Source organism: Vicugna pacos, chromosome 20 (genome assembly GCF_048564905.1).
Source record: "Vicugna pacos chromosome 20, VicPac4, whole genome shotgun sequence".
Taxonomy (NCBI): domain Eukaryota; kingdom Metazoa; phylum Chordata; class Mammalia; order Artiodactyla; family Camelidae; genus Vicugna; species Vicugna pacos.
In genome coordinates, this window is record NC_133006.1 from 1680794 (window position 1) to 1708345 (window position 27552).

The following is a 27552-nucleotide window of genomic DNA, read 5'->3' on the forward strand; positions in this document are numbered from 1 at the left end:
CTTTCTACTGAGAGCTGTCTTCCAACATAAGGTTCTCTGCTTTGGAACTTCAGCTCAGCCACTAGGGCGCCTGTCATTGTGTTGGTGTGATTGCATTTACACAGTGCATGTAATCTGGGCTTCCTTAGCCCCAAACACTCCAGTGCAGAATCATAGGCTGTAGCCATCACTTAGTTATACAAATACTTCTAAAACTATATGATACCAAAAAAAATAAATAAATAAAAATAAAGAGAGAGAGGGAGATTGCCTTTATCAAAGTTCCTTTGGATTTTAACTGCAAAGTGTTGTTGAGCAGCTCTGGTTTCCTTTGGATATGAATATATACATTTCTTTGCATGTAACTTGGATTTCAGGCTTGAACACCAAGCTCTTGTTTTCCATGAGCCACAAAAATCATAGCCAAATGACACACGTATGAAACAGTTTATTCTTTTTATCTGAGACAGAATCCTTGAATTTGGGACTTGAGCTGCGACTTTCCTGTTTGCTCTTCCCACCCCTCTTGTCACCTCACTCCTTTTTCCCACGTGGCCTCCAAGAGGTCATGGTCTCATAAGAGCAGGTGGACAAATACCAGTTGGTCGCCAAGCAGTGCTGCTGTAGATGGAGCCCAGCCAAGAGCTAAAGGACATCATCAGGGAGGACTTCCTGGAAGAAATTGGCTCTACATTCAGTTCTGGGGACAGAGTAAGAGTCAGCCAGGGGAAGGAATCAAGAGGGTGACTCAGGTGGCAGGAGCAGCCCGGGTAGAGGCCTGGAGGCTTGTGGGGTGGGGACTCGGGGAGACTGCCCTGTGTGGTCCAGGGTGGTGGGTGACCCTGCTTTGAAGGACACTGGAGAGGGCCTAGGGGTGGAGGGCTTTGGAGGAGCTTGGTTTTTACTAGAACTGACACAGAAGAGGCAGTGAAGGGTGTCAGCAGGAAGTGACCCTTAGGAGAGCAGCTCTGCCTGTCCTTTTGAGTCCCACCCCTTCATTCTTTTATTCACAAAACACGCAATTCTGAGTGTCTAGGGGAGAGGGGGTGGACCCACAGTAGTAAGCAAAATGTACTTGCTTCTTGAGAGCTTAGAAGTGTCAGAAGTTGACTTAGATTAAAATGTTTTATTAACACAGCAGGGCACCTAATCCAAAGTGCGGAGGTTGGAGGGAAGGAAGACTTCCTTGACAAACAGTTAAAATGAGCCTGGAGGCTAGTGGGAAGTAGCAGCAGGTCACGGGGCCCCTGAGGTCACTGGGGACCTGGTACTGAGGTGAGGATGGACAAGCAGGGTCGGGGGTGGGGCTAGAACTCTACCAGGGAGCCTCTGATGGGTTTGAAGTGGGGGAGATGTAATCAAATTTGTGCTTTGGGAAGGCTGCCTTGGCTGTGTGTGTGTGTGTGTGTGTGTGTGTGTAGCGGGGAAGAGGGGGAGGGTGTGACCAACTGGGAGGGTCATTAGAAGACCATTCACAGGCTCGGAGGCCACCAGTGGGAGAGGGGCGTCGGGACTGCTTGGGGACCGCAGGGGCAGAGTGGATGCCGGGTTTCCTTGTGTGGAGGGCTTGTTAGCGGGGTCGCTCTAGCGACACCTTGTGGCTGGAAGTAAACAGATGGAGGCCGCCAGGTGGACTTACCTCTTCTCTCCTTCCCTGCCTTGTGTGATGATCTTAGCTCTGCCAACATATGGAACAGAAGAGCTAAGTTCCAGAGTAGCCCAGGACTTTGCTGGGCTCGTTCAAGTGAGAGCAGATAGGATTTAGGCTTGTGTTGAGATCTGTAAGTTAACTTAGCTAGAAACGTCCTGTCTTTTGGATTTTCATAGGGGTAGTAATTCTTGATAAAGATTGCTTTCTTGGTGAGAGGAAATTTAATACAACTGATGTCTTTCTCAAAAAATATCTTATCTTTAAGAAATTTAATATTCAAAATAATAGGAATATTTTAAAATGATAAACTAAGGCTTTCGTGTAGTTTCTTTGGTTTCTGAGTTGATGTGTAGGTAGACCCTTTGCATTACATAATAGCACATCTTTGACAGTATTTAAAGAGCTGTTAGTGAGCGCCCCCAATTTGAAAGCATCATTAAAGCTTGCTCTGAAATAGTGAAGTCATATAGGTCTTGTTTGCAGAAGCCAGATATTTGGTTTATAATCTGCAGCATAGCTCCCTTTATAAAATAATAATAGATTCAAAATTAACAAAGTGGAAAATAATTGATTTTTTTTAAAAAATGAAACATAAACTTTCTTGTGCTATTGTTGCAACTGGAAATTTTGAAAAGAAAAATCCTATTGTAATATCATCTAAGTGAAATACATATATGTCTGTCACATTTGAATAGTAACTGCACAGTGGTTTTTGAAGTCAGGATCATTCCAGCTCAGATACTGGCAGTGATGGTTGCTGGTTTTCAATGGAAGAGCCTAAATTTGCTTTCTTAGCTTTATTCTTTTCTTTTCTTTTCTTTTCTTTTCTTTTCTTTTCTTTTCTTTTCTTCTCTTTTCTTTTCTTTTCTCTCTCTCTTTTTTTTTTTTTTTTGGGTAGTGCAAGGGTTGAGTAGTGCTGTGCCAGCATGATTTGGGGGCAATTTGTGGGCAGATGTCGTGCAGCAGCAGTGAGATATTTCCATGCATTTTACTTTCCGGACATCACCAGGGAACATGTGTGGTTTGTGCCTGCAGGATGGGATGCTGCAGGACTCCCTGGTCCATCAATGTTATGTCTTGGAGCTGCTCCGGTCAGTGAATGATTTTCTGTGGCTTGGAGCTAATGTGGTCTGATGCAGATGATCAGATGTGTAACTAAAGTACTGTTACTTGAAATAAGAGAAAAGCTAGCAAAAATGTCTCTAAAATACAGGATGAGGGAGGAGAATTGGCTGAGCTGCTTGCAGTGGGGAATATTCTCAGGTGACTCCCTCACTGTGTCTCCTGTCACTATCCCCCACAGCCCTGCATGGCAGTCCTACTGAAGCAACCATGCACTTTCTCAGAAACGTGCTGAATTTCCTTGTGCCTCTGATTGTTCACTTTTTTTTTTGAAAGCACATCTTGCCCTTTGCTTAAATGCCATCCCTGCTAGCCACCACTTACACTCATTCTTCTGGACCTCGTCCATATATAGCTGCTGAATGAAAGAACAAAATGTAGTATCTCCATTTAGTGGAATATTATTCAGACATAAGAGTGAATAAAAAAGAAAAAATAAATAAAGGGGAATATGAAAAAAGCCATCTGCTCTGGGTAGTCCACCCTGATTGCTCAACCCGGCCTTTTCCCTTTGAAACCCCACCCCTTATACCCCACTCTACTATTTTTGATAGTATTTACCACCTTCTAATAAAGTTTAACATTTTCAAAAAAAAAGAGACATGCTGATACCACTTCAACATGGGAAAGCCTTGACAACAGCACGTTAACTGAAAGGAACCAGACACAAACAGCCACATATTGTTGATTTCAGTGATCTTAGAAATGCCCAGAATTGGCTCATGCAGTGGCAGAGAGCAGATGATGGTTGCAAGGGGCTGGGTGGAGGGGGGTTGTGGAGTGACTGCTAGTGACAGGGGTGTTCTATTGGGGTGATGAAGTGTTCTGGAAATAGATGGTGGTGAGGGCTGCACAACCGTGAGTGTGCAGAAGACTGCTGAGCGCTGTCTCTGGGAGTGCTTGTTGTTGGGGCGGCTTTATTTTGTTCTCATCCTGTAATGTGAAGGGTCATCTTGTGCTGAGACCATTCAACTCCTGTGAGTGGTAAGGCTAAGAGACTTTGCAGAGTCATGTTTCTTTTTTCCCCCTTGCTGAGTGTAGGCAAAAATGGTTTAAGCCTGAGAAAGTGCTCCATATGCAGAAATGTCTTTCAGTTTTGGCTGGTGTAAAAATCTTGTGAGCTTTTTAATCATTTAGGACAGTCTGTAGGGGGAAACAGCCTGTGAAGCCTGGGTGAGACTTGGAAGAGCCGCGCTACCCTCCCAGACACGGGTGGGGATTTCACCCCCATTCAGGCAGTGAAGGGCCAAGACCCGTGAGAGGAGTTGACAGTCATGAATATTTATGTGTATCCGCTGCTTCATCTTGGATATTAATTTCTAGCTGAGTCATTTTGTGGCGGCAGCCTCATCCTACATCAGGAATTTATAGTATCTGCTCTTTGAGGTGAAGAGCTGACAGACTTGATTATTTAACAGTCTATCTTGTATTGATATCTCAGATTCCTTTGTCAACCGCAAAACAGCAGAAATACAGACGTCCTTTAATGCCGATGTGACCTGGAGCAGGTTTAGTTTCTGTACCTCAGTGACCTTATCTGCGTGTGGGGAAGATGATAACAGTGCTTCCCTCAGAGGGGCTGGTGAGAGGAGACTGAGAAGCACAAGTGGAAGACTTACACGAGATGCTCATGAATGACAAAATTTAGTGCTCTCAGCCTGGTGAGGCCTCAGGGGCAGAGATGTCAGAACAGAGCAGTCCTAGCCGGAGTTCGATCCGCATTGTCAGGTTTTATGATCACTATCACCACTGTGGGTTATCAGGTAGTTTTAAGACTTGGTAATATGAATTCATGAATAATGTTAAAGACTAGACAACTCAGATCCGGTTTACATAGTTCTCAAGATTTCCTGTGAGAAATGGATATTTTTTCCCCATCTTAAATCTGAGTGGATTCTCTAAAAAAATTCTGTAGTCCTCCATCTTTTTCCTTTAATTCTCCTTTTTTTTAAATAAAAGTTTTTAAATGGAGTTACTGGGGACTGAACTGAGGGCCTCATGCGTGCTGAGCACATACTCTCTCAACTGAGGTATACTCTCCCCCATAATTTTTTTAAACTTTACTTTCTTAGTATTCAGAGGTTAGAGGCCTCTAATTCTTTTTTTGGAGACTTGTCCATAAACCGGTAAATCTAAAATTAATGGACAAAATTTGGTTTATTAAAAAAATCATTAGAACTTTTATCAATTCATTCAAAAGGAAATGCTTATTGAGTTAAAATGTTTCTCCTTTATGGTGATTTCTAATTTTTGGTGTAGCTTAACTTATTAAAAGTAATCCTCATCATCATAATGACCAAGCTTGCTGTGAGTGGACACCTACCAAAGGCTAAACTGTTTTTCTCATGTTTTACTTCAAAGCAGGTGTTTGACGGTAGGTATCAATGTCTCCTTTTTGCAGCTGAGGGATTGAGAGGTGGGCAGCTTGTCCCAAATCAAACGCAGCTGGCGGTGCCTAGCTCGGTGCTGGAATCCAGGCTGCACAGGATGCATTCTCAATTTCTCCTCTGATCAGCCTCCCGTTGAGTGGTTTCCCGAACTCCTGTGAGTCCATAAATGACCGATTTTGGCGATCTCAGCCTGATGAGGCCTTCAAAGGAGAGACACCAGTGAGAATGTGAGACAGAGCGGCATAAATTAAAATTGTACATTTTCACAAATGTTGCATTCTCAGGTAATGACTTAAATAGTTTATGTTTTCTTTATATTAGTGCTATGTAAGCACTAAAAACAAAACATTAAAAATGATTATAGTGCAAAATAGGAGTGGGCTTTGAAAGTCCAATCATTGCTAATGATGTTGCTTGTTTTTCTCTAGTGGTGCTTATTGACAGAATAATTTACAATGACTGAATTTGTTTTATGTATGTAGTCTTAGTATGGAGGAAAAGTTTGTCAGTGCATATTGAAAGTAAAATCTTTACTCTTTTCTTTCCTGATGATAAATATGTACGTTGTTTCCATGGCTTAAGTATATTTCCTCATTTGTGAAATTTGAGTGATGCCGTTTACCATGTCTGACTGTGAGAGGTAGACGCCTTGTATACAAAGCATCCAAGAGCTGCTTAGTAAAAATGTGCTGTCACAATGACAGATAGTTTAGAAGGATCAACTGTGAATACTAAAGAGGGTGGCTTGTTTCTGATGCATATTCAATATGGATATATATGAATATGGCTTAAAGTAACAAGGATTCAGGGTTTTGTGTGTGTGTGTGCTTGCAGTATGAAGTTTTAATGAAATCTGTATCATTCTATTGAGACAGGGACTAGTTAAATTGACTTAAGCAGACGACCTTGAAGATTATTTACACAGAATGTGTATTGTTACAACTCAGTGTTCATGCTGCCGTGTAACTATACACTCAGACATTTAAATTCGTAGGACTCTGACCAGAAGCATTAAGTTTAGAAAAATCCACATTGATCATTTTCAGGGAATAAGCTTCTCTCTTTTGTGATTAAAGAAAATTTTGATTTATTTTTCTGCACTCTTAATAGGTTTTAAAATATCAAAACATTGATTTGACATGTCAGCTTTTTTAATAGAAAAAAGCTCATGCTGTTTTAATATGTAAATAAATGTTTTTGTATTTCAATACACTTCTATGATTTCCTGGCTCTTTGAGAAGTATTTTGCAAGATACTTAGATTACCTCCTGTTGGAAAAATACAGACATGACTTTTATGAATATAGGCCTAGTACAGGTCTGTTGGTTTTTGCTACAGTGCAAGACATGAGGACTAGGAGAGCAGTATGTGCTACATAAGCTTTTAGTTATCTGATTCTTGTTTCTGATCCACAGGCAATTTTTGTGTTGCACCTTTCCAGGCAACCAGGAAGGCCTTTTAAGCCATAGGTGGCGCTGTTACACCTTCTTACAGTCTTAACTTTCCTGTTTGTAAAGGAAGTCTTAAACAACGTTTTTTTGTTTTTTTTTTTTGATTCCTTTGCTTAGTGCTTCAGGGTAGCACAATGTCCATTATGTCTGACTACCTGGAACTATTATTCTGCTTATGTCTTAGTTTTATTCTATCATCTCGCTGTGAACATTTCAGACTTCCTGTGCAAACAGTTGCAACATCGGACTTTTCTTGCAGTGTTAGAAACCAGTGAGCCGGGATTTTATAAAAGAGCTAGAAGCGGCCTCTGGAGCACCTTAAAGCTGAAAAGTGTACTGAGTTCCCTAAGTATTATCCCCACCGCTGTGTGTCAATGGGTGGTAGGAGATTTGGTACATATACAAAGGGGTGTGGTGTTTTGACTTGGGTTTGCGTGCACGCGCTGCCACTGAGCTACGTGATCCTGAGTCAGTTCTTTCTGAGTTTTTCCCTCGTCTGTGAGATGGGGACACTCATTTCTGCTTTGTAGAATTGTGAGAATTAGAAATTATGTAAAGTGTTTAGCACAGTGTGTATGACAAGAGGGCTCATAATCTTAACTGCTGTTTGGTGTGAAGCCATCATTTGATAGTCTTTGGCAATTACTGAGAAACAGGAAAATAAGAAAAGCTGGTTTTATGATGAAAGATATTTGAGGAGGTTCCATAGTTCCTATACACATAATTTAGCATCAGCAGAGTCAGGACAGTTACACAGTCGCCCTGAACCAATGTTAAGCCACAGAATTTTTGTTACTTCATATATGTTGGGGCTTAAGGGGACCCAATACTTATACACATGTTGTGTCCAGCAGCCAACTGAGAGATGACAAAGAAGAACAGGCAGGCGATAAATGTCTCCTTTATTACTGATGAAGCCACGTTCTCCATGAAATTCAGGGCTGTGGGAGAGTGAGTGTCATGACACTATGTCCCAGAATTAGAGACTTACGCAGTCCCAGGTAACTCTGGTCCACAGCGAGCATTCCCTTGAGAGATTCTGACCCATAATGCACAGGACTGTCTTGCCATGGAACTGAGCATCCCGGCTGCTTCCTAAGGGTGGCCAACACTGGAGGGGAAGGAAAGCTTTCATATGCCCTGCTTGTCTCCCCGGACTCACACCTCAATCTGTTAGTGTGAGGAGGGCTAGCCGTGGGCCAGTGGTCAGGGGTGTGAAGGGAGAAGCAGTCTCCCATGGACCAGAGGAGTGGGGAGGAGGGAATCCCCCATCAGATTAAACAGGTGGTGGCTTGAAACAGAAGGGTGCTCCTCAAGAGTTTATAAGAGGGGAAATAAGGATTTCCTTTGGGACTCAGAATAGTCATGAAACACAGAAGATGATTAGATGGGAGACTTGTAAATCACTTTCTTATTAAATTGAAATTTGTTGGGCACCAAAAATGTGCTACATTCTTTTCTGAGAGTTTTACAGAAATGAATCCTCCAATTTTCAGAACAAGTGAGTAAGAAAGATTTGATTGTTATCCCAGGTTTACAGTGTGGAAATTGAGGCACACAGAGGGTAAGTAATTTGGCCAAGGTAACAGAGCTAGTAAGTGGCAGAGCTGGGATTTAAATCCTGGCTATCTGGTTTCCAGGCTCCCAGGGATGGGCTTTGGGTGTTTACAGGTATCTGCATCCCTGGATCTCTGTACCTCTGCATCAGTTAGACCAGAAAGGACAGGGAAAGTGGAGTTATACAGGTACTCACAGTCGTGTTTCAGCCACTGTCCATGGAGTGTGCCCCGTGATTGGCATTAATTGTTTTCCAGGCAGTAGATCTGTTCTTATAACAGAAATTTAGTCCATTGAGTTAATCTAGAAACCCTTCCTGCTCTGCTTCTGTCCACGCTTGCCATGTGACTGCCTGCCCGAGATTGGGCCGTGGAGGAGAATCTGTACTCATGGTTGAACTCTGATATTTCAATCTGGTTTGTAGTTTCACATCTCCTGTTACATTAATAAATTAAATTTCTGGTTTTCTTGCATCAGTGTGTCATAAGTTTGCTTAATGTGAAACCAGTCCATGGGAGCCCAGGGGTGCTGACGGTATAATTTCTGAGCATGTGGCATTTCTACCCGTGCAGAAATGGCTGGAGGATGTCCACCTTCCTCACTGATTTCTCCCAGCAGCAGGGTCCTCTCCCACCCCCGGATGTGAGGATGGGATCTCTCTGAGTAGGCCATTCAGAGGCCGAGTCCACCAATCAGATGAAGTACCTGGAAGTGGGTTTAATAGAAGAAAAGGGCTTCCAGGTAGTCCGATGGGCTGTTTGAGTCCGTTTGGTGAAAAGATGTCCACTGTCTGTGGTTGAGCTGCTTCTTTGCTGTTTAAAAGTCTGTATTACATGAAGGGATTTTAAAAAGCAGAAAGGTGTGATTTCAGGTGGTACATCCGCACCGGTGAGTAGTGCTGGATGACCGCCTGTGTGAGGAATAGACAGAGTCTTACAAACTTCATAAAACAGCTTTTAAAGCTCTTCCATCTGAGTGCACTTCGTATGGGGTCCAGTTCATGACTGGTCGCGCTGAGAGGGCACGTAACTGATGATGGCAGAAAGGACACGGAGGCATCAAAAAGGTCCCAGACATGTTCTGTGTTTAGAGGATGGGGCACAGAGTAACATATTTGAGCTGGTTTTTCATTGAACACTTTTGAGTATTTTCTAGGACTCCCCAATCCCCCATGGTTCCATGCAGCTGGGTGTCCCCTCAGTGCAGCTCTGTCAGCGCTTGCCCTGGGCTGACGCGGTGTCACGGGGAGCAGGACGGTCAGTGTCCCCGGCTCCTCCGAGCTCCGTCTCCTCATCCGCAGAGCCGGGTTTCTCATCCGTGTCTACTTAGTAGGATTGCTGAGAATCACACGTGATGGTTGTCAGGTGTGACTTTTGGTTGTCTCTGTGATTGGCGTATAGTCAATATTTGATAGAAACACTTGTTTTTTATTATAATTGTGGCTCCTAGATTGCAGTGGTTTTTAGTCTGCATTTATTTTTTTATATAAATTTATTCTTATTTTTAAGTAAGCACTTGTATTTATTTATTTTCATGAAGGTACAGGGGATTGAAGCCAGGAACATGTGCGTGCACAAAAGGTGCTCTACAATGGAGTAATACCCACCCTCCTTGTCTGCACTTAAAAATAAATATTTCAATACACAAAATATTTCTTAAACACCATCATGGGTCCTATTTACTGCATAGACAATTGAATACATATGCCATCTCAATAAGAATAAATGTCATGGGGACATACCTTTCTAAATCTGTTTACGTGTTTTAAAACGATCATAGCTAGTGAAAAACACGAGTCTTGGATCCACTACTTCTTAGGGTCTGCTTTGCCATCATGGGGAATTACATTCTACAGAGAAGGCTTATTGGATCTCATTGATATTTGGATGATTTTGCAATGTTCAAGGCTTTCAAAAGCTGACCGTTTTGTATTTTAAACTAACTACAAAGTTATCTTCTAGAAGTTGTAAGTCCTTAGCTTGTGAAGTGCCCAGTAATTCAGTTTGTATATGTCTGTGTCTCTGTGAACGTGTATGTGTGTGATTTCAGGAATATAGCAATAAGTTCCATATAGCCTTCTGAAATCTTTCTCCTCCAGTTCAAGGTGTAGGTATATATTTACACAAATAAATTGATACTCTTTTGTGATTTGGCATATTGGTGGGAATAAGAGGTTCTCATAATTGTTTCAGAAGGGTTGGGGAGCATGAGCTTAGAAAATGGGAGGAGATAGAGGCAGGGAGGTTCCTTAAACTTTGTGCAAGATGAGAAACAGTAGCTTTTCTTTTTTCTTCTAAAGCAAACTGGCACTGAATTGTAACATACTAATACTCAGAATTGCTTTTCTGATCAGAGACAAGTGCCTCAGATTTTTCAAGGCAACATGAATGATGAAATGTGTTTTAGCAGTTATCTTTAAAAGTAGTTTTATTTTTCAAGTATAAGTCTATAGACTGTTCTTTTTTTCCCAGCTGCACAAGAATTTCTCATTGACCCAGGTACGTGATCAATGTGTTTAGTTTCTTTGGGTTATTTATTTTTTTTAAGTGCTTGATTCATTCTGGTGTGAATGAATGTTTAAAATTTCTGGATTTTGATCTTTAAAACTTGCTGATTTATCAGAACTGCAAAAAACCTGATGTTTGTTCCTTGTTTGGTGGGGCAACCTATTGATTTATGTTGTCTGTTATAGAGGGAAATTCTTCCTCTAGCCTGTAGATAATTAAGTGAATGGTTTGCAGTGTGCCTTAAAAATTATTTGAATGCATTGAGCATGTTTGTCCAGTGAATTTTGGATTGAGTCATAATAATGACTTTGCTTTGATTCTGTGGCTTTTGTCCTCTCCACAAGAATTTGAATTCTCTGTTGCATTTTGTATTCGTGTTCTTAACAGGGGAAGGAATTTTGCATTTTTTACAGAGGTGGGTTTTCCTATCCCCTCTGAATTCCTTCTGTAATTGATACAGCGAAAATCTGTTATTGCAGTGCTTAATTATTTCATAAAAAATTTTTTGGCTTAATCAGAAACAATGACAAAGAATGATAATAAAAAATACGAAAACCTTCCTTCCTTTGAAGAATAGAAATGAGGTGGTCAGGCTCACGCATGCTTTGTACCTGACACACTTACTCTCATGTCATTGTGTATCATGAGTCGGAGATGGAGTTGCTTCAGGTTTATAGATTTTTGTTTTAACATTTGTGTTGAATTCATTCTCTAGGCATGATGATTCCTGTTGCCTTTGTGGAAAGTGTAGATGAAGGGAAACAAATGCTTTGTTTTGTTTTCAGGAGGCCTGAGATGCTGATGAGAAAAGAGTAGAGGGTGGGCTGAGGAAAATAGTGATAGACCCTCACCTCCAGGCTGAAATTGATGAACAAAGAAATCAATTAAGTGTATTGGTATTTGACTAATAGAAGTCAGACAGCCCAGACTGTCTAGTTATGCCCAAAGGAAAGTACTGAATTCACCTGCAGAATTAGGTGCTTTACCATGTAGAAGCAGCTTAGAGCAATCAGAAAAATCAGTCTTATGATGAGATATAAAAAGAATATAATATCTTTTATTTCTGAAACTTTTCTACATTAAGTTGTGTAGAGCTAAAATTAAGTTTCAAGCACCAGGAGTTAAGAGTTTAGGTGGTTCTGAGGGATCGTTATTCAGGGATGTGTCTAGACCCTGCTGGAGTGGCCGAAGCTGGCAGGAAAAGATCCAGAGTCAGGATTTGTCATCCTAGGATGTCCTCCATAATGGTTCCATGTGGGAGCCCATGATTGAGTTAACAAGTTGTAACACATCCCAGCCGCCTGTCAACTTTAAGAAAAAAAATGTGCTTATTAACTGCTTTAAAGCAAACACCTGTGCATCCTCACTCCTGTCTCCTTGCCATAAAAAGCAGAGACAATGCCTTGCTTGCATATTTGAGGTTATAGATAGCACACTGCTTATTGCAGAGCAATGACCCAGGCCCTCAGCTATAAACGCCAGGCCTGCGTGGTGTTAGATAGTCTATTATCCCCAAAACAGGGACCAGGCTGGTCTGGTGGTCTGCTTTGTAATGAACATGTCTAAAAAATGTATCTTGTTCCCCTCAGCCCATGACTTCCCTAAAGGTAAACTAAGCCTTAGTACTCATGGTGGAGTCTACAATCTCTGTCTCATCCCTTCTTTCCCCAAGTTCCTGCCTACTATCTCACAACTGTTATTGACTTTTTACTTTGATTATACACAATAAATATGGGAGCATTTGAGAGACTCGTGGATTTGGCTCCCTAATCCCTCTCGCTTTCTTTCCTTTTTCCGCAGTCTTGAGAAATTCATTCCGTGTCGGTAAGACTTCCGCCAGCCAGAACCCACAGTTCCAGGTGAGAAGGATGCAGGCTTTATCCCTCCTACCCGAGGGAGAGAGAGGAGATAATTGAGATATGCTCCCCTGTGGTCCCTTCCTGCCCCAGGGCCACTCCAGTTCACCTGCAGCCTTCTGGCCTCTGCTCACAGGGCCTCTGTCCCAGGATTGACCGCAGCCTTTTATTCCCTTGTCAACATTCCCTGTGCCTTTCAGAGGTTGCTCTCTTCTCTGCAATTCAACCCTGGCACGTGTGATGGTGGTCAGCGTGCTGATGGGCAGTTACTTGGGGACTCCCAGGAGCCATGCTGATTCTCCTGAGTCATTCGGGGTTACAGAACTGTCAAGCACTGCAGGAAGCCCATTCACGTGAGTTCAACACAGCATTACATCACTTTCATTTTATTTTTGAATTTTCAGTGGAGAAATTATTTGTAGCACACTGTTCCAGATTTTAGGCCGCCTGCTTTCCTCACCATCATTTCCTTGTTGGCTCTGGTGCTTGTTTTAAGAACCAGGTTTCTTCTCTGGTCATTTGTAGCAGCTGGGCTTGCCGAATCCTTGATTTGCATTTGAAGCAGAATGCTTCTTCGTGATGTCAAACTGATTTTCCTTGTCATGTCTGAATATTTCTTGTACACTCAGCAACAGTTTCAAGTGAAATGCTCTTGTCCAATTTCGGTTAACTAATATTTGCTGATCTCCTGCTTTCATGCTGAGGGCAGTTTCTTCTTCCTGTAATAAATGTTAGCAATTTGCATTTACTATGGAAGGTACTAATCCGAGGTGCTTTTGTTCTTAACAGTTTTAATACAAATCACCCATTAAAATGTACAGCGGATTTTACTCTATGCCCAGAAATGTGCATCCCAGTCAATCTTAGAATATTTTCTTCCCCCCAACAGGAAACCCAGTACGCATAAGCAGACATTATCAACTTCCCCATCCTCCCCAAGCCCCAGGGAGCCACTCTTCTGTCTCTGTGGATTTGCCTGTGCTGAACATTTCATGCAAATCGAGTCACTTCATGTAAGTGGAACCGTCTATTTTGACTGACTTCTTTCACACTGAGTAACGTTTTCAATGTTTGTCCATGTTGTGGCCTGAGTCAGTACTCTATGCTTTGCTATTGCTGAATAATATTTCACTGTATGGCTGGGCCCCTTTATTTACCCATTCATCACGTGATAGTCATTTGGGTTGTTTCTGTTTTTTGGCTCTGAAAATTAATGGCGAAAAGTAATGGTGAATATTCCTGTAGGAGTTTTTATGTTAACATTTGTTTTCAGTTCTCTTACTTGTGTGCCCAGGAAGCAGAATTGCTGGATCATTCAGAAGCCAAATGTTCAACTCTCTGAGGACGTGCCAGGATGTTTTCCAAAGTGGTCACGCTGTGTTACATCCTCACCAGCAATGGCTGCGGGCTCTGCTTCCTCTGTGTCCTCATTAGTGCTTGTAAAACTTTTTTTGATTTTAACCTATTGTAGTGAATGTGAAGCGGTTTCTCCTAGTTGTTTTGACTTGATTTCCTTTAGAGCTAATGTTATTGAACACCGTTTCATTGTGCTTATTGGCCATTTGTATATTTTCCTTGAAAAATATCTTTTCAGATTCTTTTTTCATTTTTTAATTGAGTTGCCTTTTTATTGTTGAGCTGTGGAATTTTTTTTTTGATACACAAATTCCTTATCAGATAAATGATTTGAAAAAATTTTCTCCTGAGTGTTGTTTTTTCACTTTCTGGATGGTGTCTTTTGAAGGAAAGTTTTAAAGTTTAATGAACTCCAATTTATCTCTGTTTTCATTTTTCCTTGTGCTTTTGGGGTAATATTTAATATCTGATGTATTTTATTAAAACTTGTATATATAAAATAACTTAATTCTTAGGACCGTTCTAGGAGATGGGTGCGGTTGTTGTCCCCAGTCTATGCATCGGAGACTGAGGTGCAGAGAATTTGACTGACATATTAGTGTCAAAGCTACCCAGTGCTGTGGGAATTCAGACCCTCATGTTTTTCCCTAGCATCTGAGCTCAACACCACCATGCTCCAATCTTTCCAGGAAACGTTAATGAAACAATCTTTACTTTTTTGATTTCTTGTTAGATTTTTTTCTTATTGGGGACCTCAAATTCTCATTTTCTTTTCGGATATCAGTGTCGATTTATTTTAGGTCTCATGTAGGGAGAAGCATTGCTATCAGTTAACTTCTTTATTACTCACTCTCCAGTGATGATTGTTGCTAGTTGATCTAATCAAGTCATGCTTAAGTCTTTCCTGCTCATGACACTAACAGCAGAGTCATGACTTATAGAATGCTCAAAGAAGAAAGTACTTGATTGATTTTATTTTGCCAACAAATCAAACCAATCAAATAAAACCCTGGTGTTGACAAAGACTATAAGCCCTCCAGAATAGGGTCACTGTCTTCACTGTGTTTCATTTGTTGGGTCACAGTGTCTGGATAGTGCCTTGCTGTCCAGCAGTTTTGTGAGGATACGGTGCTCGTGAATCATTGTAAGGACAGAATTTTGACAACAGACTGTGTTGTTCATTTCACGACGGAAAAGGTAATATAGAATTACTGTTCAGATCTGTTTTAAAATTAAGCTTTGAATTTTGAGAATAGTTCAAGAAGCCATACAAAGCTCTTTTTCACTAATTTTAGATCTATCGTAGACACATTATGTTTACATAGCAGAGTAACTTATCAAGTAGATTTGACAAAAGTAGTGTTATATTGATTATTTGTTTTAGTTGAAATATTCTACCAGCGATAAAGTCATAAGTGCCCATAAATGAACAAATATATTTGTATTTAAATGCAACATGGGAGCAGACTACATATGTTTCTATATAATATATGTGACTGTGTGTTTTAATCTTTCTGTCAGTGTTTTAATAGTTTTTCAGCAATTTTGTAACTTTAGAATTCTTCTATGGAAATCACCCCCAATTCTAGTGCAGTTTGTACTGTGTATCCTGTCTTATGCATGGGATTCCACTGTCCCCTCAGTGAGGAATTTCCTCTCCTATTGTGTTAGGAGCAGAGTTAAAGGAACTGTGATTTCTAGGCCTTTGCTCTCCATGTGTTTGCAGTTGGCTCTCAGTCACGATTTTCCCTTTCCAGAGTTTTCATTGTTAAATTAGAATTTCTGAAAATAACTATTAATATGTTGCATTGGTCTCCCTAGAAACTTGACGTCTTTGTGCTTTTCAGTTTTCAATTTATGAAAAATGCAAATGCACTCTTGTTTTTAAGTTGTCCTTTTTCAATAGATATTTATCTCTTAATTGATAGAATAATTTTTTCCCAATGAATGAATCGGTGTGCATGTTTTAAAGGATAACTTACTTTTTATTTTTCTTATTGTAACAGTAATATTCATTGTAGAGAATTTAGTAAATAAGGATTAACACAGTAATAACTTCACAATGGCCTCTAATCTCACCTGGAGATACAGTTGTAAGGTTTGAAATTGAGAATTATATGTCCTCTCAAATTTTTCTTTTTCAAGTACGTATTGGTTACTGAGATCCTCGAATTCCCATATGAATTGTAGCAGCAGATAGTCAGTTTCTGCAGAGGAGCCCGCTGGGATTGTGATCGAGACCACGTTGAATATACGGATCGCTCTGGGGAGCACTGCCATTCCAAGAGCACTTTCTTTTGATAGGGGAATGTGTGTGGAGTGTCTGTCCTGGTATTTAGGTCTTCTTTAACTTTTTTTTTCAACAATGCTTTGAGTTTACAGAGTATTATTTTACTTTAATTATCTTTGCCTTTATATTGAGGACAAGTGTGCAAGGTACCGGGATCAGAAGTGTATTTGAGCCCCGCAACTTGCTGCCACCATGGACGCTGCGCTCTTGCTTCACCCGCTGTACAATCTTGCACAGAATACGACCTCAGTAACTCTCTCTTGAATGAATGATTATATGATTGTTGGATGATGCTTGAGAGTCCTTGTGATGATTTTTTTTCCCCAGCCTTTCCCCAGTTCTTAACTATGCCCTTTCTCTTCCTAAACTCCAGCCTGGGTTTCAGCCTGCCTGTGGCATTGATTTTCCTTGTCTGTGGACTCTTCCTTTCACTGGTTCCCGATAATGTTACATGTGGGCTGTGGAAACTTGCTAGATGTCAAGAAAGAGCTAATCCATTGTAGGCCAGTATTTTTAGAGTTTGTTATTGTTTTATTGATTGAAATTAAATGAGGCTGCCCCCTGAGCCCTCCCGTGAGCACTTTTGACCTTCCTACAGCTGATACTGCTCTAGTTGCTGCATGTGCCCTTTCCCCAGCCTTGATTTTGTAATTGAATAAGTCACCATCACTGGAGCCCTCTCTTTAAAAGATAAAGAGAACATTTGCTCCTTTTCCCTGTTTGGAGACTTTGATGAGATGAGATCCCAGATAAAGAATGGAGCCCCACCTCTTTCTGACCCCCGCTGTTTCCGTTCCTTTCTTCAGGGGAAAAGAGTACAATTCAACAGTATAAAGATTGATTGTGAGCTAATGAGATAGACAAGACAACCGATCATTTATTAAATAACCTTTCATGATAGAAACAAATGTATTATACACACAAACAGCACACAAAGCACTGTAGTACCATGGTTACAATCGTGGGTCCGAGTTCGTGTCCTGCTCTGGAGAGACCAGTCCTGTGAGATGGAGAACTGGTAAGTCGGCTTAGCCTCTCCAGAACTGGTTTTCTGTCCTGCAGAGACGGGGCTCGCTAGGTGTCCCCCCCGTAGAGGTGCTGTGGGGTGTAAATGATGCGCATGGGCAGCCTGAGCACAGCTGCTCATTCCTCGTAAGTGCAGGGTAGCATAGCTTTTGCGGTGATGGCTTTATGACCGCCCCATGTAGACTGTCAGTGCTCTGAAGGGATGCCTTGTGGTTTGGAGATGGGATTCTTACTTCTGTAAATACCCAAGTGTAGTGTTATTGGGCCCTGCTGATTTCAGTCTATTCTTTAGAAAGTACATATTGTAGATATATTTTTCAAGCATGCGTGCTTTTTTTCTTTTACTATTTAAAGTTCTACCCTCTCATCTCTTGGTATTACTTTTCATGGAATCCAGGAAACAGTCCTAAGCTACCTGCCTCTTCACACTTTTCCGTGGTGGTTTCCTTCCCTGATTAGAAGAGGGTTTTGCATAGGAAATTTTATTTGTTCCCCTTTTCTTGGAGTCTCTCTCTCTGTCTGCCCATCTCTCACCTCTCAATCTGTCCATTTCTCAACCCACTGCTTCTTCTGACATGTTCCAAAACGCATTTCAGGTAGCTTACAGAAGAACTGATACCAAATAAACAGGTGAGAAAATGGGGCCCAGTTCAGACAGTGAGGCTAGGAGGCGAGCCTGTGTGAGGATTGCAGGCGTGAGACACATGTCTCTGCCATGTGACTTATAAGATCGACAGCAGCAGTGTGCTTCAAGCTCCCAGCAGACACAGGGAAGCAGGATTTGAGGGAGATGCTTACTGGCTGTGAAATAAATAAGTGACTTAGGAGAAGCCCAGCCTTTCCAGCTACTAAGGCTTAGGAGAATATTTTGAGTGTCTTCCAAAATCAGAGTATGGCATCTTTTCTTTTTCAGAGTTCTATGTATAGTTGGTTACATTCTATACCTGGAAATTTCTCCAAAACTGCTTCCCACGTGAGTCCCATGGCTCGGGGATTGGGTGGTTCTGCTCATTGATGGGGGTTGGCCAGAAACAGAAAATGAGAGCCTCAAAGGGGCCTGGGATTTGTCAGTTATGTTTTGTCAGTGCTGTAGGGTTCAAGAAATGCTTTCACCGTTTCTCTCCATCTGAGGCGGCAGCGTAATCTCTTACCAGCATCAGGAGCTCAGGGCCACGGGATGGTGGGGGCTGACTGCACTGCCGTCAAGACAGCTGAGCTAGTCACTGCAGGTGTGGTTCTTTTACATACTGCAGTTCATGCTCTTTACTAGAATGTTTCAACAGGTAGTTAATTAACTGAGTTAATTAACATTTAATAAATATGATCTTTGTTGAAAAGACAGTTATAGGCAGAATATAAGCTGTGAAGTCTTTAAAAACGGTTTCATTACTGAAATTTCATTTGGGGAGATACACGGTTTATCTTATATATGGCTCTCTTTTAAAGTAACAAAGAAACAAGACAGAAAAGGCAGAGGATGATTTCTGTTCTTCCTCTCGGCTTGCAGGTGCCCTCACCCCCAGTAGCATCAATCAAGACACCAGCACTGACACTGGCCGTGCTCAGAACTGCCTCAGCCCTGAAGACACTGCTGACAAATAGAAGGGGGCCACGCCCTGTTACAGCAGGTGCTCTCACTTTGTGGGTCCTTATGTAACTGCGTGGTGTTAATCAGGATCGCCCGTCCTACATTGTGTGATGCTGCTGCTTTGTCTCCTAGTTACTTGTTTCTCTAAGTATTCTTGTATTATTCTCCAATGCATAGTACTACACACCCAAAAATGCTTTTTTCAGATGAAAAAGAATGTGCATTTAAAATAATAACTCTGAAAAGGGGGGCAAAAGAGGCTATCCTTGTCCCGCTATTCAAAGATAATAATTAACACGTTAACGTATATTTTCATCAGTGTGGATCACCTCTGTCATAAAAAACCAGAGAGCACTCTGTGACTGTTTACTGTGTGGACACCTCCATTTTCCATTTGGCTTTTTATATGTTTTTCTACAATATTCTATCTCCTCTGGCATGATTTTTGATGACCAGTATAGCATTCTGTCTTGTGGAGGCATTGTCAATTTTACTTCGGACTTAAATAAACTTTTAAATTCCAAGTATACTTAACTGAAATACTGAAAAGAGAACTGTGGTGGTACAGGAAGGCCCTACCTCCCTTCCCCTTATTTCCGAAGAGTAAAAACTGTTGAAAATTTGATATATATATTTCATGACCTTTATGCCTATGACATACATATATACACACATATGAGAATTCCATGTATACGTGTGTGTATATATGCTTTATTTAAAAATGAGACCATACTATATGTTTTTCTGCAGCTCGCTTTAATCACTCAGGTGTATATCATAGACGTCCTCCCACTCCAGACTCACCCGGTCCTTTCAGATAGAGTGGAGGGGTCTCCTGATTTGCGGGTGTGGTCTCTTTCCCACGCACACCTTTGGTGAGAGAATGCTGTGGACAAGGCCCTGGACCACGGCGAAACGCTGGCTCCCTCATTGCTCGCAGCTCGTCGTGATTTAACGCATCATTGTCTTGATGGTGGACAGTTAAATTTTCTCCATTTTCCACTGTCAGAAAGGATATTTGACTGGCATCCTTCTTGTACAGACATTCCTGTGATCTTTTATGAGTATTCCCTTAGTTAAGGCTTCTGGAAATTTAGTCCCTGGATGTGACATTTTCATTCATCACAGACTCCATTCAAGTAACTCTAGAAATTCCTTCCATAGGGGAATGAAAAGATGCACAATTACTTATGTAACCAATTCTCTATTGCTGGATATGATTTCACTTCAGTTTTTCTTCCCACCATTGTAAACAGTGCTGTGTAAATGCCCTGATGGGTACATCTTTTTGGACCTAATTTGTTTTTTCCTAAAGGAAACGATTCCTAGAAGTGGTGTTGAGTCATTGTGTACGTACGTTTTTCAGAGTTTACATATCCATTGACATGTCATCCTCTGAAAATGTCGCTCATGGTTTCTTCTCCCACAGATGGACACTAGATAGAATATCTTTTAAAAATATTTGCCAATATGATGAGCAAAACTGCTTTTTCATTGTTTTAGTTTGCATTTGATGACCAGTGAGGTATTGAGCATTTTTCACTCATTAGCCATTTGACTTTTTTAAAATGAATGATTCCTTTTATCCTTTGCACACATTTAAGTGGGGGAGCTTCTTGTTGGTTTGTGACAGCTCTTTGTATGTTATGAACATTAACTTCTTGTCTTCAACAACATGTATCACAGAGCTTTTTCTTGTCATTTCTTTCCTTTCATTTTGTTTAGGAGGATTTTTATTTTGGTAGTGTCTCAAAATATTCTTATGATAATAAATGTATTCCTTATGTGTTTTATCTTTGAAATTATTCTTAAAAATAATTTCTTATACTGGAATAAATCTCCTCTGTAGGTTTTTTTTAATCTCTAAGATGGAGATGATAATAGTACTTGTTAATGTAAGGGTAAGTTGAGTTAATAAGAGCAAAGTGTTGTATTTGCTGTTATTAGTACTTTTTTATATTTACATCACTGTCTGTAAATTATCTTGTGGTCCTTATGAGAGGAATAGTATTTATTCTTTCTAGGTGATTGTCTGATTGTCTCAGGACAATTACTGAAGTCATACTTTTCTCTTTGATTTGAAATCCCACCTTTACAAAATACTTGTGTACACTAGAGTCTCTTTTTGAGCTCATGGTTCCCTTCTGTCAATCTGCCTTTCTTACTCCAGCACCATAACTTACATATTGTAAAAATTTATTTAATAATTGGCAGTCTGAATTTTTTTCATTCTTTTCTTCCATCCCAAATTTTCTTGTCTAGTATTATGATTTTATTATTCCTGAAGAATTCCAAAATATTTTGTTCAAGTTAAAAAAAATCAGATTGGAGTTGTCATGGGAGTTTTCAGTAAGTTTTGAATTATTCTGATGAGAACTTACATCTTTACAAAACTGCTTTCCTCCATGTAATTTGTTGATGTCTCTACATTCACACCTCTTACTTTACCCCTCAGTACAGCCCTGAAGTTTCTCCATTTAGAACATGGGCATTATTTTTTAACTTATTCCAGATTATTGTTTATGTTTTTGTCAATTTTGTAAGTGAAAATTTTTTGCTATTATATTTTTAAACGCTTAAAACTGAAATTTAGAAAGGAAGATTCGGTTTGTAAATACTCACTTTGTATTTTGTCATTTAAAATTGTAAGTATTAAGTAGTTGTTCCAGAATCCTTTCTTTTTTGTTTTTAAAAATTTGTGTCGAAGATTCTCAAAATGTTCATAGCTAAGTAGTATAGGTGGGGAGACAGATGGAGAGAGGTAGTGTGGCTCATGTACAAACTGTGAGCAGTTTCATGGCTGCCTTTAGGCTGGAGAAACCACAGAAGAGCCCAGGTTAGACAAGGAATGGCTTTGTATGCACTTGAAAGCCAGCTTTCCTGCCTGTATGGTGAAGCCTGGTGGGCGTGGCAGGTAGATGATCAAGGTCTGATCAAGGTCATTTGCTGCACAGAGCGCTGTGTCTGTGAGAAATGGTGACCATTGCCATGGCAAATGCTTGGTGCCAGGAACAATGCAGGGGAGCTGGGGAGCCTGTGTTAAGGATTTTCCAGTCCTGGGAGTGGGAAGATCAGACTCTGCATTCAGATCTGAGTTTGAATTAATCCTCTTTAGTTTACTGGACCTCTGACTTTTGTCAAGTTATGCATCCTGTTTGAACTCCTGCTTTGTTGTCTCTCAAAACAGAAGAATTACAGCCTGCTGCTAGAGTGTTTGATCAGGGTAAATGATTTGTGTCTATAAGACGCCACGTACAGTCACAAGCTCAGTGAGCAATGAGCTGTCCCCTCTTCTCCTGCAACTCAGTGCTCGATAAGTCATCAGCAGAAAGCGAGTCCCTAATTTGTATGTGGTGCAAGGAAGAACAAAACTAACGTCTTGCCTTTCCCTGGCAGTATTCTTAGTTCTTTGCTTGATGTACCTCTTTCCTCCTTCACTCTCCCCTTTCACCTCCTCCACCAAGAGCCTGAGACTCTCTCAGAACACTAGATTCAAATTATTTAAATGGTGGCTCATTCCCATGAAATGACAGTGACTTAAAAAAACTGTACACATCCCAGAATTCATTGTATTTGATTTACACACACACACACGTGCACACACACACACACACACATCAGGCTACCTCCCATTTGCTGAGGGAGAAGGGCCACTTTTTCTGAGTTTTCATTTACTCAGCGTGAGAGCAGTCTCTTAAGCAGAATTTCACCTGGCTTCGTGCATGGTTTTTTAAATTGGATTTCTGCTTTTTGTCCATAAAAATATTCTCCTATTAGAAGACAGGAAGTGGAGACATAGATATTCTGCTGAGATATTGGTGTTATCATATTTGAGTTTTAATGGACATAAGGCGGCATAGAGTCATACATTATTATGGATGAGAATCCATGATTATGTAACTTAGACAAGAATCTGGGTCTCCTGCCATCGTGTCCACGCGGGTGAAGAGGCAACTGGGTGGGGGATGGCAGGGAACCTTCTTGCTTGAGTTCCAGGTTCTTGTTAGTTTTCATTGCTCAGCTGCCTTTAGTTTATGTCCATGAGGACTCTCATGGGAAGGTCACTATGTCCTGAGAGACTGAGTTACTAATCAGCAGAAAGCTCTGGACCCACTCATATTTTCCAGAGTTTTTCTGCTGACCTGCTGACACTTTATATAAATGAGACCTAACAAACTACTGGATATAAAATCCTTATTGTTATCATTTGCCCTCGAGTTCCATAGGAATGGGGTGCTGTCTCAGGCTGTCTAAGGCTAGATCTGAACAAAGATAGGGTGATAGGCTCCGCTGCTGGACCCTCCCCAGTCGAATGGGATTTCCACCTTAGTTTTTAGAATCAGGCAGATGAGTTCAAATCTTGTCTTTACCAGTTATTAGCTTTGTGACCTTGGGGAAATAACTACTTTTTTGGTTCCAATTTTCTTTATCTGTAAATAAGTTCAGTATTTATTTTAGGGTTTTTGTTTTAGAATTGAATGTGCTAATTCCCTAATTTATTCCTAAAATACTGATCACATGGTTCTATGCTGGTGCCTTAGTAGTTGATTGCTAAGGGACTCAACAGTGAGAATGGGGGTGGAGCCCCCTGGATCATACAGCTTATATTCCAGGATATGCTTGTAAAAGACAAGATTGCAGTGGATTTTTAGTAAATGTCCATTCCTTTCCTAATCCCCATTGATTGTGTATATATCTTTATACTAATATATGAACAATTTTTTGCAGTTTAAATCTCTTTGTAGTATTTAAAGAATGTAGCTATAACAAAAATACGTGAAATAAAATGACTTGACTTTTATTTTCCTTTCAATAAGCAAAACAAAATAAAATAGAAAAGAAAAGAAAAAGTATTGAAGGAGTAGAAATAATTTTATTTCCGTGGAATCAACTCCCTATGTTAGGTTTTTCCATTGTGTTGTTCAACATCATATAAAATTGACAGGTTGTGACTTCAGTGTTGATAGCTAGGTGAGTATAGTTTCTTTTTGTGGTTGTCTTTGATGAATTATTTGCACTAGATCATAAATGATGTGCATGTTACATATTGGAAATGAGGAAACATTGGAGACATACTACCTCCAATGCAGTCATTTTGTTACTGAGTCCAAACTCGTTCTGCTCGCCACATGACAGGCCAATAAACCGGGAGATGAGGTGTTGGAGCAAGGAATAGTGACTTCACTTGCAATGCTGGCAGACCCAGAAGACGGCAGACTGATGTCCTGGAGAACTATCTTCCCCAAGTAAGAATTCAGTCTCCTTTTATACTAAAAAGGGGCGGGGTTGTGGTTGGTTGTTGCATACTTCTTGCTTTATGAATTGTTTGTCCTTTGAATCCGCTGTTCTTGCAGCTGTCCATGTGGATCAAATCATGGTACCCCTGTAAAACCTCCAAAAAAACAAAGGCTATTCTCTATTATGCAACTTGCCATCTCTACAGAAGTGCAGATGAGCTAACATTTTTAAAGATCAGGGCCAGGAGAATAGGCTTTCCTGCAGATTTCAGGCTAAAGGCAACTTTCTTTTTCAAATGGTGCAGAGCTACCAAGTCTGAGCCTAGGAAACAGGGCACAGGTTTAAACTCAAAGGAACAGATTTAACATAGGGTAAAAACTGTACATTTTATTACAATTCCGTTTCCAGCTTCATAGATAATATTAGTAAGAAATACGAGCAATTTTGTATTTTTGCTTCTTAATAACCGATAAGTGTACCAACTATATTTTGTGAGCAGGGATGCTGTGCAGGCATTGGGGTGACAGCAAACTCTTGTAGGGGGTGGCCGACCCTGCAACATCTCTGATGCCCCGTGAGTGTTGGTGAGGGTCCCCGTAGCCAGGGGCTCTCTTCAGGAACCAGCATATGGGCATTGACCTCTGGAGACCTCTTTTTCGGCTGCAGGAATTTTTTTCAGATATTGAGATTGAAAAATCACTCCAGCTGGGAATAATTAGGGAAAAAAACAAAAGGAAAAGGGTTTGGAGTAGAGTAGAAGAGTAGGACATAAGATCACGGAGCCTGAGTGCTTGGCAGCGGGGCCTCGGGAGAGAGGGGAGCAGAGGTGGGGAGGGGCCTGGCTCCAGAACCAGCTCCTGTAATTGCCCCCGCACGCAAGCCACATAGCTTTAAATTGGCCTGGGCCACCTCTCTGGGCTGGATATCACCCTGGGCAGAACCGTGGTATCTGTAAAGTAAAATGACTTCACAACTATTGCACAGAGCTGCAGGTGTAAGAGAGCCTAAGCCTGTCTCAGAGTGCAGGGGACAAGCGGAAAGGAATGGCAAAATTTCCACTGACAATTGAAATTTTGTTAAATAGCCTGCTACAGTTGTTTGCATCACTTGAATGAATGCAGGCATATTTCTGTGGGCATTTATAGGTTCACTGAACCCCACCAGCCCCTCTTGCCCCCATCGGAGATGGGCTTTCTCAAGCACAGTGCCCCTCCTGCTTGGGTGGAAAACGCTGCTGGTCCTTGCCTGGGGCCGGGCTGCTGCAGGGCACTGAATCCCCGAGGCACGGCCTGTGAGACACGACAGGAACATCTCTGCTCTTGACTGGGTGCCTCCGTTTCCCCTGCAGTGTAAAAATGCCGATGACTGAGTTAGAAGCATGCTTCCAAGCTGTCCATGTCCTTGGCATCCAGAAGCGGAGCCTGGAAGCTTTCGAATTTATCCAGAATGCGGTTTACATTCAACTTCAGCAGGTGAGTGTATGTCCTTACACAAGTGGAGGAATTACTGCAGTTTTCCTGGAACTTTCTCACTACAAGTCCATTTGATTTTTCTGTGCTAGGATTCAGTATGGCCTGCTAAAAACTCTGGAGTGAGATCTTGAAACCCTGATGAAGAGCATTATTTATTTCATTTCTCTATATGATACTCTTTTACTTTTAAAATTCAGAATTTTTGGTTGTTTCAAAAATTTTTGGGGGGGTTGGAGAATCATGTTTGCTCTTACCATCTTTGCAACCTGTTGCTTTGTGCCTCTCACCTGTCTTCTGTCACTTGTGAGGCGGTTCCATTTGTGACCCTGTCCGGGTTGTTCATGTTATAAAACATAAAGCCTGTAAAAGTACAGTCCCTTTTCCTCCGAAGACATTCCACAAATACTCCTTTAACCTGGGTGTGGTTTTAAGAAGACAGAATCTTTAGAACATGTCCTTGCAGGTTGCTAGTGCAAAATCCCAAAATCAATAGTCTAGCTCAACATCGAAAATCTTTCTAATTTACCTTGGAATTGTATGGATAATTGAAGCAGTTTGCTAAGAACTCAGACCAGGTTTAGAATACAGGCTGGTGTAGCTCAGCAGGTCCTCCCAAGCTGATGCTCTGCCAGAGGGCGGGGCCGAGGGGAGAGGGCGGGGCCGAGGGGAGAGGGCGGGTCCTGCCCTCCCTGAGGTGACAATTTCATGGCAAAGACTTTCACCTGGTGAAGAACTTGGAGTTTCTTCTAAGAAGAGTGGGTCTGAAATGAGTCCAAAAAGCGCGGGAGTGACAAAGTCCCATTTGTCTCAAGTAGGGGAGAGTGGCTGTGGGGCCACGTAGGAGACTCATGTGTCCAGGTGGGCAGTGTTGGTGGCTTCCACTTGAGCGGTGGGACGGTCAGTGTTTAAAAGCGAACATATTGAAGGCATGTTTAGATGGTAAAAAGGAAAGGATGAAGGCTGTCTGTGAATGTAGGATGGAGTAAGGCCCAGGTTTCTGGGTGGATTAATGAGGTAAATGATGGTCCTTCTGTGCTCTGAGGAGGGAAAGCTGCAGAGGGAGTTCTGCGGAAATCTGATGAGTTCAGCTGTGGGTAAAGTGAAAGGTTGTTAGATGTGTGGTCTGGGAGCTCAGGTGAGAGCCAGTAGTGAGTAGGGGGAGGTGAGAGGGACTTTCAAATAATTTTGTATTGTGAACATACAAATAAGTATGAGTAATGACACATTTAACACCTCTATATTCTGGATTTAAAGCCCAGTAACATTTTGCTATACTGACTGCAGAGGTTCTTAATATTTTTTAATAGAAATAAGTAGAAACAAAATAGTGGAGTTAGTGAGCATCTTAGAGTAGATGTGTGTCCTTGTATGTATTTTTATACCTCATCTGTTTATAACCATAATCTACAAAAAGTTATCTTGCTTAGCATAAGAGTTAAACACAGGGACGTGACACACATTGTTGGGGGTTGAAGCTGATCTTCTCGGGCAAATTATGGACCCTCTCTTTGCCTTAGTTGCATCGTCTGTGACTGCCCCAGGGCCCCTCATCACAGCTGATTTCCTAGAGTAGATGTTGGGAGGGAGGCTGCTGAAGGGAGTAAGAGGTGGCAACTGCTAGGGATATTGAAGAGAGACAAAAACAGATTAAAGCCGATAAACTGAGTACAAATACCCTCTAAATAGAAGGAATCCCGCAGTGTTTTGAGCCGCTTATCATAAGGGAAAGAAAATCACGTGGATCCAAAGCTCTTGAGCATATGAATATTGTGGGTGGGAGGGTGTCATTATAAAAGTGTTGAGAAAAGGCCTCTTTGTTTTCCTTGACATTACCAGTAAGGATGGGGAGCAGAAGCGAAACCCTCTGCTTCACAGTTGAAGGTGCTGTTTTGTGTGAAACTGACCAAAGTTTGGAAACCAGTCATCAGCGATGCTGGCAAATGAAGAGGCTTCTGGATTGGGTGGGGCACTTGCTGTGACTTCCAGGTGACCTGCTGGCTGGGGGACTGTGTGGCGGGCAGTAGTTTTGCAGGGTAGCCCGGGCATAATCCCTGGCTCTGATGCTGCTG

At 41.3% G+C, this 27552-nt stretch overlaps 1 protein-coding gene across 1 annotated transcript in view; it reads left to right on the top strand.

Annotated features, from left to right (window-relative positions):
- The window catches only part of LOC140687537 (uncharacterized), a 46001-nt gene extending 21996 nt beyond the window's left edge, over positions 1 to 24005 (top strand). The window contains exons 7-15 of the mRNA XM_072944654.1: positions 12458 to 12516; positions 12714 to 12866; positions 13403 to 13526; positions 14954 to 15066; positions 16966 to 17177; positions 18099 to 18158; positions 18257 to 18414; positions 18693 to 18813; positions 23910 to 24005. Coding sequence (XP_072800755.1) covers positions 12458 to 12516; positions 12714 to 12809 — 155 coding nt within the window. The 3' untranslated portion in view covers positions 12810 to 12866; positions 13403 to 13526; positions 14954 to 15066; ... (3 more) ...; positions 18693 to 18813; positions 23910 to 24005. The remainder of the gene's footprint in view (positions 1 to 12457; positions 12517 to 12713; positions 12867 to 13402; positions 13527 to 14953; positions 15067 to 16965; positions 17178 to 18098; positions 18159 to 18256; positions 18415 to 18692; positions 18814 to 23909) is intronic.
- Positions 24006 to 27552: the final 3547 nt, after the last annotated feature.